Raw genomic sequence first — 13,632 nt, 5'->3', positions numbered from 1 at the left:
ACATGAATAGTTGTTTTGTTGTCACTTCCCCCAGTGATTTTAGAAATTCTGATAGAGTGTTATCTATCCATTCTGCGTTATTTGACCTTAAATGCTCCAAAGCTCTGGTTCTAATACTGGATCCCCTATCACTTCTAAATTGACTCCTGTTCCTTCTTCTATCACATCAGACAAATCTTCCCCCTCGTAGAGGCTTTCAATGTATTCTTTCCACCTATCTGCTCTCTCCTCTGCACATACAGTGGAATTCCCATTGCACTCTTAATATTACCACCCTTGCTTTTAATGTCACGAGTCTGTCCTTCTGACAATCATTTCTTTTTCAATGTCTTCACATTTTCCTGCAGCCATTTCATCTTAGCTACCCTGCACTTCCTATTTATTTCATTCCTCAGTGACTTGTATTTCTGTATTCCTGAGTTTCCCAGAACATTTATGTACTTCCTCCTTTCATCACTCAACTGAAGTATTTCTTCTGTTACCCATAGTTTCTTCATAGTGACCTTCTTAGTACCTATGTTTTCCTTCTGTGATGGGCCATTATAGGGATGTCCATTCCTCTTCAACTGTAATGCCTACTGCCTACTGAGCTATTCCTTATTGCTGGTTCTATAGCCTTAGTACTTCCGTATCACACTTCTTTGTGTATTGATTCTTCCTGACTAATGTCTTAAAATTCAGCCTACTCTTCAGCACAACTATATTGTAATCAGAGTCTTTATGGGGTCCTGGGTACGCCTTACAATCCAGTATCTGATTTCAGAATCTCTGTCTGACCATGATGTAATCTAGCTGAAATCTTCCTGTATCACCTGGCCTTTTCTAAATATACCTCTTCCCCCCCCCCCCCCCCCCCCCCCCAATGAACTATGGACCTTGCCGTTGGTGGGGATACAGATGGCCGTACCATAGGTGCAACCACAATGGAGGGGTATCTGGGTATCTGTTGAGGGGACAGACAAATGTGTGGTTCCTAAAGACGGGCAGCAGCCTTTTCAGTAGTTGCAGGGGCAACAGTCTGGATGATTGACTGATGTGGCCTTGTAACAGTAACCAAAATGGCCTTGCTGTGCTGGTACTGCAAACGGCTGAAAGCAAGGGGAAACTACAGCCGTAATTTTTCCCGAGGGCATGCAGCTTTACTGTATGGTTAAATGATGATGGCGTCCTCTTGGGTAAAATGTTCCGGAGGTAAAATAGTCCCCCATTCGGAACTTCGGGTGGACTTAAGAGGACGTTGTTATCAGAAGAAAGAAAACTGGCATTCTACGCGTCGGAGCGTGGAATGTCAGATCCCTTAATCGAGCAGGTAGGTTAGAAAAATTAAAAAGGGAAATGGATAGGTTAAAGTTAGATATAGTGGGAATTAGTGAAGTTCGGTGGGAGTAGGAACAAGACTTTTGGTCAGGTGAATACAGGGTTATAAATACAAAATGAAATAGAGGTAATGCAGGAGTAGGTTTATTAATGAATAAAAAAATAGGCATGTGGGTAAGCTACTACAAACAGCCCAGTGAACGCATTATTGTGGCCAAGATAGACACAAAGCCCATGCCTACTACAGAAGTACAAGTTTATATGCCAATTACCTCTGCAGATGATGAAGAAATTGATGAAATGTATGATGAGGTAAAAGAAATTATTCAGGTAGTGAAGGGAGACGAAAATTTAATAGTCATGGGTGACTGAAATTCGAGTGTAGGAAATGGGAGAGAAGGAAACATAGTAGGTGAATATGGATTGGGGGTAAGAAATGAAAGAGGAAGCCGTCTGATAGAATTTTGCACAGAGCATAACTTAATCATAGCTAACACTTGGTTTAAGAATCATAAAAGAAGGTTGTATACATGGAAGAATCCCGGTGATACTAAAAGGTATCAGACAGATTATATAATATTTAGGAACCAGGTTTTAAATTGTAAGACATTTCCAGGGGCAGATGTGGACTCTGACCACAATCTATTGGTAATGAACTGCAGATTAAAATTGAAGAAACTGCAAGAAGGTGGGAATTTAAGGAGATGGGACCTGGATAAACTGACTAAACCACAGGTTGTACAGAGTTTCAGGGAGAGCATAAGGGAACAATTGACAGCAGTGGGGGAAAGAAGTACAGAAGAAGAATGGGTAGCTCTGAGGGTTGAAGTAGTGAAGGCAGCAGAGGATCAAGTAGGTAAAAAGATGAGGGCTAGTTGAAATCCTTAGGTAACAGAAGAAATATTGAATTTAATTGATGAAAGGAGAAAATATAAAAACGCAGTAAATGAAGCAGGCAAAAAGGAATACAAACGTCTCAAAAATGAGGTCGACAGGAAGTGCAAAATGGCTAAGCAGGGATTGCTAGAGGACAAATGTAAGGATGTAGAGGCTTATCTCACTAGGGCTAAGATAGATACTGCCTACAGGAAAATTAAAGAGACCTTTGGAGAAAAGAGTACCACTTGTATGAATATCAAGAGCTCAGATGGAAACCCAGTTCTAACCAAAGAAGGGAAAGCAGAAAGATGGAAGGAGTATATAGAGGGTCTATACAAGGGCAATATACTTGAGGACAATATTATAGTAATGGAAGAGAATGTAGATAAAGAGGAAATGGGAGGTACGACGGAAGAGTTTGACAGAGCACTGAAAGACCTGAGCCAAAACAAGGACTCAGGAGTAGAAAACATTCCATTAGAACTCCTGATGGCCTTGGGAGAGCCAGTCCTGACAAAACTCTACCATCTGGTGAGCAAGATGTATGAGACAGGTGAAGTACCCTCAGATTTCAAGAAGAATATAATAATTCCAATCCCAAAGAAAGCAGGTGCTGACAGATGTGAAACTGCAAAATACTAACGCGAATTCTTTACAGACGAATGGAAAAACTGGTAGAAGCCGACATCGGGGAAGATCAGTTTGGATTCCTTAGAATTATTGGAACACGTGAGGCAATACTGACCCTACAACTTATCTTAGAAGAAAGATTAAGGAAAGGCAAACCTATGTTTCTAGCATTTGTAGACTTAGAGAAGGCTTTTGACAATGTTGACTGGAACACTCTCTTTCAAATTCCAAAGATGGTAGGGGTAAAATACAGGGAGCGAAAGGCTATTTACAATTTGTACAGAAGTCAGATGGCAGTTATAAGAGTCGAGCGGCATGAAAGGGAAACAGTGGTTGGGAAGGGAGTGAGACAGGGTTGCAGCCTCTCCCCAATGTTATTCAGTCACCAATGTTATTCAATCTGTATATTGAGCAAGCAGTAAAGGAAAGAAAGAAAAATTCAGAGTAGATATTAAAATCCATGGAGAAGAAATAAAAACTTTGAGGTTCGCCAATGACATTGTAATTCTGTCAGAGACAGCAAAGGACTAGGAAGAGCAGTTGAACGGAATGGACAGTGACTTGAAAGGAGGATATAAGATCAACAAAAGCAAAATCGAGGATAATGGAATGTAGTCAAATTAAGTCGGGTGATGCTATGGGAATTAGATTAGGAAATGAGACACTTAAAGTAGTAAAGGAGTTTTGCTATTTGGGGAGCAAAATAACTGATGATGGTCGAAGTAGAGAAGATATAAAATGTAGACTGGCAATGGCAAGGAAAGTGTTTCTGAAGAAGAGAAATTTGTTAACATCAAGTATAGATTGAAGTGTCAGGAAGCCATTTCTGAAAGTATTTGTTTGGAGTGTAGCCATGTATGGAAGTGAAACATGGACGATAACTAGTTTGGACAAGAAGAGAATAGAAGCTTTCGAAATGTGGTGCTACAGAAGAATACTGAAGATAAGGTGGATAGAGCACGTAACTAATGAGGAGGTATTGAATAGGATTGGGGAGAACAGAAGTTTGTGGCACAACTTGACTAGAAGAAGGGATCGGTTGGTAGGACATGTTTTGAGGCATCAAGGGATCACAAATTTAGCATTGGAGGGCAGCGTGGAGGGTAAAAATCGTAGAGGGAGACCGAGAGATGAATACACTAAGCAGATTCAGAAGGATGTAGGTTGCAGTGGGTACTGGGAGGTGAAGAAGCTTGCACATGATAGAGTTGCACGGAGAGCTGCATCTGACCAGTCTCAGGACTGAAGACCATAACAACAGCAACAGCCTCTTCCTCTTGTGATTCTTGGACAGGGTACTCACTATTACTAGCTGAAACTTGTTACAGAACTTAATTGGAGTTTCTCCTCTCTCATTCCTTGTTCCAAACCCATATTCTCCTGTAACCTTTTCTTCTACTCTTTCCCCTACAACTGCAGTCCAGTTCCCTATGACTATTAGATTTTCCTCCCCCTTTACATACGGTATTACCCTTTTAATATCCTCCTATACTTTCTTTGTCTCTTCATTTTCAGCTTGTGATGTCGGCATGTATAACTGAGCTGCTGTTGTTGGTGTTGGTGTTGGTGTTGATTTGCTGTCGATTCTGATATGAATAATACTGTCACTGAAATGTTTACAGTAACACGCTCTCTCCCCTACCTTCCTATTCATAATGAATCCTATTCCTGTTACACTATTTTCTGCTGCTGTTGATATTACCCTATACTCATCTGACCAGAAATCCTTGTCTTCTTTCCACTTCACTTCACTGGTCCCCTACTATATATAAATTGAGCCTTTGCATTTCCCTTTTCAGATTGTCTAGTTTCCCTACCATGTTCAAGCTTCTGACATTCCATGCCCCAGTTCATAAAATGTTACCTTTCCGTTAATTATTCAATGTTTTTTTCATGTTAATCTCCCCCTTGGCAGTCCCCTCCGAGAGATCCGAATAGGAGACTATTCCAGAATCTCTTGCCAAAGGAGAGATCATCATGACACTTCTTCAATTACAGACCACATGTCCTGTGGATAGACATTACATATCTTTAATGCAGTGGTTTCCATGCCTTCTGCATCCTCATGCTGTTGATCATTGCTGATTCTTCCACCTTTAGGGGCAGTTTCACACCCCTAGGACAACAGAGTGCCCTGAATCTCTGTCCGCTCCACCAACTTCTTTGACAAGGCCATTGGCAGAATGGGGTGACTTTTTATGCAGGAAGTCTTCGGCCACCAATGCTGATTATTACTCAAAATATGAACAGTGGCGGGATTCGAACCCGAGACCAAAGGCATTTTGATTATGAATCAAAGACATTGCCCCTAGACCATGAGATCTCATACACTTGTCTATATCTAGGCTGACATGAGCTTCAGTCTATGCCACGTTGTGAACTATTACTCATTGTGCGGCCCTCTAGATTTGGACAATGTCATGCTGCTGATGTTGTATTGCCTCCAAGCAGCTTCTTGATTGTGCACTGTGCTATCTTTTGTTGTAGTCTACTAATAAAACCATTACAGTAACCAGTGTTCATATGTGTCGTGTGCTACAACACAATTGGTGACTGCAGGCTGAAATTGCCTGTGTTCCATTGCTTGAACTGTGAAAACTTGCATGTGAATTTTGGCACTTGACTGACAATTTATGACAGTTACCTTTGCCATGCCCTACAGACTGTATTCACTTCATGACCACTAGTGTTTCCTTCTTTCCAGTTACCACCGCTAAACCATCTTTTGCTACTGTTGTGCAACAGCTGATGGGTTATCAAAAGTAAAGCCAAAAATGTATGGAGGACCTCTTGGCCAGAGCACTGTAGCAGCTGATGACAAATCCTTTGTCATTCCTCCCATACAAGGAAAAATCAGAAGACTGGGACTCAAACAAACAAAAAGTGCGACTGCATTTTAGGTAAATGATGATGATGCTGCTGCTGCTAAGTTCCTTTGATGCTGCTAAGTTCCTTTTCTTATCGTGGATTCCGCCACAAAATTATTAGTAGTTGAGCAAGCCAGTCCCTTTGACACAACCTGATAAACTGACTATCACCAAAATTGGTTGTCTGTTGGTCCTCACTATCAAAAACATTGTCATACAATTTTTGCTTGTTTCAAGTTTTACCAGTGTCACAAGCAACTGATTAAATCCTGTCAAGTGTGGATAATGGAATTCCAAGTGATAAGTTCCCGATGCAAGCTTTTCATGTTTACCACCAAACAATTTTATGCGGAAGACATGATCAGAGACACGATTGTCCATATAGCAGCCAATAAAGAGTTTCAGATATAAGTTTTACAGTTTGATGACCCATTTTTAGATGAAGTGTTGCATTTAGCACTGTCCTACTAAGTCACACAAGCCACAGGCCACCACTTAAATTTCTTGGCAGACATTGCCACAGTAATCAGTGAACCCAAACACATGGAGGATTCAGCAGACATTGGCGACATTGCGGCAGTATACAAACAAAAGTGCATGCATCCCTCTACACAGAAACTGAGGTCTCAAGCCACCCCATGTTGTGCTAGTCTTACCAGTCCTTTGGAGACTGTTTCTGGAAGCATGTGAGAGACAACCATCCATTCTACTGGGCAGATTGTGCTAAATGTCCAAGACAGGGTCACCTCACATTTTTAGTTGTGCATCTGTTCCCGTATCACATCACAGGACTGTATCAAGTCAGTGGGCTTCTTCCCTAGTTGTCAAAAAGGAACAATCGGGCTAACTCAGACTGTGCAGGGTCTTCAAAGCCATAGTGAATGCTCAAGCCAACTTGGACAGATTGGCACTACTTCTCCAAAATAGACCTCGCTGATGTATACTTACAGCTTGCATCAGAAAATATTCAAAATGGATATTAGTGATTAATCATCATACGGTTTGTACAAATATAAATGGTTGGCTTTCGCGGTCTCCTGCACTCTGGCAATTTTACAGAGATTCCTGAACTGCAGCTTCACAACACACACGGAACTATTTGGATCACAGTGCTGTCACACGAATTATCCATTGAGCTGCATTTAGCAAACCTAAAGTTACTTTTTTTTATTTGGCAGGAGGCAGGATTAAAGTGTTGAGACAGTGCCACGAAATTTAACAGTGCCGCCACGACAGTACATGCAAACGGCGATAGAGGCACTCCGCAACTCGGCTGAGTGCGGGGGCGCCACCTAGCTACGAACGGCGCCAGCCGCATGTCACGGCACGGCAGTCGAATAAGAGATACTGAGTTGTTATCATGTAAGCAGCTATTGTTTCTAAGTGAGTGTGTTTGAATATCCATGCAATTATTGGTGGTTAAAGGTTATAACATAAAGCACAATCTCAGCAAATGTGAAGTTTTTCAGCCTTCATTGGAGTATTTAGCCCACATCCTTTCTCACAAAAATATATAACAAACGCAAAAACACCAAAGGAATTGCTTCAATTCCTTGTCCAGTGAACCTCAAGCAGCTTGAGACCTTACTGGGTAAAATTAACTATTACAGAAAATTCATTTGAGCAGCTGCTCAGATAGCTCATCTGTTAAACCAGTTCTGTAAGAAGGGAATGGTTTTCATGTGGTTGGCCACATGTAAAACAGCTTTCCAGGAGCTCAAGAAAGTGTTACTCTCAGCCCTTTGTTTCAATGTTCCAATCCATGAAGCAAATAGTGGTGTGTTGGATGCAGTGGACCAAGCAATGGGGACTCTCCTCACTCACACAAAAAAAACTCTCAAATTGAAAAGGAAGCACAGGAATGGCACCAAGTTCTGCCTTGTAATGGACCATAAGCTGTTGATCTAATTGTTCAATCCAACAGTTCATGTCCTAGATTGTACTGCTCATTGTGTCCAGCACTGGGCATTGCTCCTCTCAATGAAATCCACTTCAAAAGCCACATCCCAGCACACAAATGCAGATGCTCTTTCTGATTACCAATGGCGCTGGACTGCAAGTTCGATCAGAAAATTCTTTGCTTCTGCCTGGATGACAAGTTGCAACAAGCAGTGAACAATTTTCCCATTACAGGACCCTGCATCAGCACCACAACAGAGAGAGATGCTGTCCTTGAAGAGGACAACCATTTCATCTTAAGAGAGTGGCCAGAGTGATTGGACATGCAACAATCTACTCCTCTTCAGCATCACCATTTGCTTCTAGTTGATGGTGAGATCCTTTTAACAGCAGACCACACAATGTAGCATGCTGTGATCCCACCTACCTTATGACAACAGATCTTACAGCTGCAGCATCGGGGGCACTGAGGCACTTACAGGATGTCATTCTTATTGGACAGGTATCGACTGAAACATAGAGAACCACATCTGTCAATGCACTAAATGTGCACAACAGCTGCCTGTCTCATGTCAGACTTTTTCCTGTCTGTCTCATGTCAGACTTTTTCACTTTGGTCAGAAACCACCAAACATTGGGAATGAGTGCATTTCCATTTTGCATGTCTATTCCTGAATATCCACATCGCTCATGGTCACTGACGCTTTTACCATGCACCCATGATGGCGGGACAAAAGGCGGTCCAGAGGTGGATGGGCAACAAGATGGTGAGCAGGCGAGCTGGGAGCTGCAAGAAACTTACAAGCCTAGCGCACCAGCAGGAGCTGACGCAGTGCCTCATTGCAGGTTGTTATTGATGGTATAAGTTCACAGCTATGTGAGAGGCTTGTAGACTCCTTAAACAATAGAACCCAGTATGCTGCCCTCAATGGCAAGTGTTCATCAGAGAATATGGAATCATCAGGAGTACCCAGGGAAGAGTGATAGGACCACTGTTGTTCTCTATATACATAAATGAATTAGTGGACAGGGTGGGCAGCAGCAAGCTGTGGTTGTTTGCAAATGATGCTGCGGTGTATGGTAGGGTGTCAAAGTTGAGTGACTGTAGGAAGATACGAGATACTTAGATGAACTTTCCAGTCTGTGCAATGATGGCAGCGTCCTAAATGTGGAAAAACATAAGTTGATGTGGATGAGTAGGAAGATCAAACCTGTAATGTTAGGATACAGTATTTATAGTGTCCTGCTTGACACAGTCACATCATTTAAATATCTGGGCGTAACATTGCAAAATGATTTCAGATGGAACAAGCATGTGAGAACTATGGTAGGATAGGTGAATGGTCAACTTTTGTTTATTGGGAGAATTTTAAGAAAAAGTGGTTCATCTGTGAAGGAGGCATCATATAGGATAATAGTGTGACCTGTTCTTAAGTACTACTCGAGTGTTTGGGATCTGTACCAGGTCAATTTGGAGGAAGACATTGCAGCAATTCAAAGGGAAGCTGCCAGATTTGTTAACAGTAGGGTCAATCAACGTGTGTTATGGAGATGCTTTGGGAACTCAAATGGGAATCCCTGTAGGGTAGGCAATGTTCTTTTCAAGAAACGATATTGAGAAAATTTAGTGAACCAGTATTTGAAGCTGATTGCCAAACAATTCTACTGCTGCTAACATACACTGTGCATAAGGCAAACAAAAATACGATATGGGAAATAGGGCTCACACAGATGCATATAGACGGTCGTTTTTCCATTGCTCTATTTGCGAGCAGAACAGGAAAGGAAATGACTAGTAGTGCCACAAGGTACCCTCTGCCATGTGCTGTATGGTGGGTTGTGGAGTATCTATGTAGATGTAGATATGTCCGAGGGCCTGCAGAATGGAGGCTTCTTGTGACTGAAGCCATCCAGGGGGCTGCTGAAAGGTCACTGCCCTTCCTTCGCCCCCCCCCCCCCCTCCCACCCCACCCCCACCTGTGCCCTTAAGTACATTTCCATTGTATAGACCCTCTACATACTCCTTCCACCTTTTAGCTTCCCCTTTTTTGCTTAAGATGGGTTTTCCATTTGAGCTGTTGACAATCACAGAACTGCTTCTCTTTTCTCCAAAGGTCTCTTAAATTTTCCTTTAGGCAGTATTTATCTTTTTCCCCTGGTGATGTATGTTTCTAAATACTTACACTTATCCTCTAGGCATTCCTGATTAGCCATTTTGCACTTCCTTTCAATATAATTTTTTAGGTACTTGTATTTCCTTTCACTCACTTCATTTACTGTATTTTTATATTTTCTCCTTTCATCAATTAAATATCTCGTGTGTTATCCAGTAATTTCTACTAAGTCTTGTCTTTTTACCTATTTGGTTCTCTGTTGCCTTCAATATTTCACCTCTACCCATTAATCTTCTACTGTATACTTTTCCATGTGTTCTGACCAACTGATGCATACTACTCTCATTAACCTCTCGTTCTTTCAACTTATCCAGGTATGCTATCCTTAATTTCCTACCTTTTTGCAACTTCCTTCACTTTTAATTTACGGTTAATAACCAATCAATTGTGGTCAGAATCCACATCTGTCACTGGAAATGTCTTACAATTTAAAAGCTGGTTTTGAAATATCTGTCTTACCATTATATAATCAAGCTGAAAACATGGTGTCTCCAGGTCTCTTACACATATATAACGTTCTTTCATGATTCTTAAGCCAAATATCAGCAATGATTAAATTATGCTCTGTGAAAAGGTCTATCAGGCAGCTTTCTCTTTCAGTCATTTCCCCCAACAGTCGCATATAATTTTTCCTTCTTTCCCTTTTCCTGTCACAGAATTCCAGTTTCTCATCATAATTATATTTTTGTCTCTCTTAACTATCTGGATAATTTATTTTCTCTCATCATGAATTTCTTCCATCTCTTCATCACTTTCAGAGCTAGTTGGCATGAAAACTTGTACTACTGTGGTGGGTGTTGGCTTTGTGTCTTGGCTACAATAATGTGTTCACTATGCTGTTCATAGTAACTCACCCACCTTCCAGTTTTCTTATTCATTACTAAACCTGCTCCTGCAATACCCCTATTTGATTTTTTAAATTTCATTTATTTATGGCCTGTATTACCTGACCAGAAGTCCTGTTCCTCCTGCTGCTGATTTTTACTAGTTCCCACTATATTTAACTTCTATCTATCCTATCCCCTTTTCAAAATCTCTAACCTACAAGTGCAATTAAGGGATCTAACATTCCATGCTCTGATTCATAGAATACCAGTTTGGTTTTCCCTCTTGACAATATCCTCCTGAGTAGTCCTTGCCTGGAGATCCGAATGGGAGACTATTTTATCTCTGGAATATTTTACCCACGAGGATGCCATCATCATTTAATGATGCAGTAGATCTGCATGTTCTTGGGAAAAATTACAGCAGTAGTTTTTCCTTGATTTCTGCCGTTCGCCAAGGCCATTCTGGTTGAATTATAAGGCCAGATCCCGCAATATCCTGGATTGTTGCCCTTGCAACTACTCAAAAGGTTGTTGCCGCTGTCCAGGAACCACATGTTTGTCAGGCCTCTCAACAGAGACCTCTCTGCTGTGGTTTCACCTGCAGTATGGCTATCTGTATTGATGTCCATCCCTGGCAGCTGAGTGGTCAGTGCAACGGAATGTCAATCCTAAGGGCCCAGGTGCAATTCCCAGATGGATCAGTGATTTTCTTCACTCAGAAACTGGGTGTTGTGTTGTCCTAGTCATCATCATTTCATCCCCATCGATGCGCAAGTTGCCAAAGTGCTGTCAAATCAAAAGACTTGCACCCGGTGAACTGTCTACCTGACGGGAGGCTCTAGTCACACGACATTTACATTTATCTTTATGATGTGGCATGCAAGCCATTCCACGAATGGTAAGGTCATGGTATGTTGGGGTGACATATATCCTCCCATATTTTTCTCCTTTCACCTCCACACCTGTATATTGAATACTTCAACTCTGTCTCATTCTCATCTTCAGTGCCCATCTCTTTCAACTGTATAGCAATATACTTGGCATTTAACCAGTTCTTTCCTTAATTTCCAACTTTTCATTTTTAATTGAAATAAATGGTTATAGTTCTGTCATGAGTTGCACTGAGAATTATATCTTTTTTTATTTCTTGATGGTGTTGTTTCAGACACCTCTGTCCATTTTCAAGTCATCCGTATTACAAGTGTGACAATGATGTGGGCAACAGCCTATTTACAAATACTGTCCCTGCAGTATATCAGACTCAACAACAGAAAATAGACCAAATAGCATGGACATTTTTAAACCATCAGTATGCCCATAGTCTTCTGCACAGAGCTCTGAATGATTATCTTAGCTGCTGTCTGTGAGTTTCTTATGCATTTGTAATGCTGTGCATCACCTCTTTGGAAATGTCCAGTTTTTTTCTGCTAGTATTATTTCACAATTAATCTGGTAATTGTATTAGATTTTTGCTGTGGTATGATTTTACTTTTTACCAAGTGGGGTGGCACAGTGGTTAGCACACTGGACTCATATTTGGGAAGACAATAGTTCAAATCTGCATCCAGCAATCCTGATTTAGGTTTCCCATGATTTCCCAAAAACACTTCAGGAATGCCAAGATGGTTCTTTTGAAATTGTGTGGCTGATTTCCTTCCCCATCCTTCCCTTGTGCTTCATCTCTCAATGGCCTTTTCATCGATGGGGCATTAAACACTAATCTCCTCCTCCTCCTGCTCCTCCTCCTCCTCCATGATTTTACTTTCTTTTGCAACACATTTCATTTAGTGGCAGGATTCAGAATTTTAAGAGTGAGCATGTGTGTTTATGTGTACAGGGGATGAGGGAAGGTGTTATGTATCCATGAGTGTAAAAAATTTAGTGATATACTTCACCAATGGACAATTTGCTTATAAGTGTTTTCATAATTTTTACACATGCTAATAACTGGCTATTGTGATACTTCATTGAAAAGCATGCTCTTATGAATTGCAAATCAAAATCATCACCAATTTGGAAATTTTTGTCTTGAATTAAAGCTACTGTATAATCTGCTAAATAACTTTTATGATGCTGTGTTTAACATGACTTTAAGCTCCAGCAGTTACTAGGGGTAATGGTAGATTATGAAGTCCTTGTGAGTTTTCTATGATGAGATGGTATGCAGTATCGAAAAATCGGCTTTAAGAGATATACAACAAATGAAGCATCGCTAATGACAAAATCAGTGACTAGAGAGATGTCAATCTGAAGTATAAAGTGTACAAAGGTTGAAATCCAACTAGAATTGATGTCCAATTTCAGCCACAAAATATCTAATAATCTGGCACATGAGTCTTTGAATAAGCAGTCTGCAACTCCTTGGTGTATATCCTGAATGGTAAATACATTAATTGAAGATCTATATATTATGAGGCAAATAAATAGTATTCAACAACAAAAATTCCATCCATATTCAGATGGTGGTGAAATTAATTGTTAATTCAGTACTCACTTGCGAATTGAGCGGATTACTTGTCGTATAGACTGGAAAGTAGGTCTGTCATCTGGATTGTCAGACCATGACTGATGCATCAGATCCAATAGTTCTGATGGACAATCCTGCTCACCAACATCTGGACGAAATGGTGGGATCTCTCTAGCAGCCACTCGACTCACAATTTCTGAAAAAAGGAAAGTGTAAGGACCAATGCCTTCCCTATAGACATTTCTTTGTTTTATCTATAGGCATGAATGTAATACAAATGTCATGAATATTGTCAGTTCGGATTTAGCTATAAGGTATTATAAAAATTGACTTTTTAACACGTTTTTTATCAGGCGAAACAACTTAAGTGGGAGAAAAAAGTCCTACACCCCCTAATTATATAAGTAGGTTAGAGAATTTGAAACAAGCATTGGACTGGTTGAACCTAGATTTAATTGGAATTAGTGATGTGTGGTAGCAGGAAGAGGAAGATCTGTGGTCAGCTGAGTAAGGCTTCACCAACAGAAGCTCAAATAATGGAAATGTAGGTGTAAAGAAGACATGTCAACTTG

General features: G+C 40.8%; 1 protein-coding gene across 1 annotated transcript in view; it reads right to left on the bottom strand.

Annotated features, from left to right (window-relative positions):
• LOC126267231 (atrial natriuretic peptide receptor 1-like) overlaps window positions 1-13,632 on the bottom strand; it is a 427,041-nt gene that overhangs the window by 164,311 nt on the left and 249,098 nt on the right. Inside the window, exon 7 of the mRNA XM_049972213.1 lies at window positions 13,088-13,256. Coding sequence (XP_049828170.1) covers window positions 13,088-13,256 — 169 coding nt within the window. The remainder of the gene's footprint in view (window positions 1-13,087; window positions 13,257-13,632) is intronic.

Source organism: Schistocerca gregaria, chromosome 4 (genome assembly GCF_023897955.1).
Source record: "Schistocerca gregaria isolate iqSchGreg1 chromosome 4, iqSchGreg1.2, whole genome shotgun sequence".
Taxonomy (NCBI): Eukaryota; Metazoa; Arthropoda; class Insecta; order Orthoptera; family Acrididae; genus Schistocerca; species Schistocerca gregaria.
The sequence above is the reverse complement of the archived record's forward strand: the minus strand, read 5'-3'. Positions and strand labels throughout refer to the sequence as shown.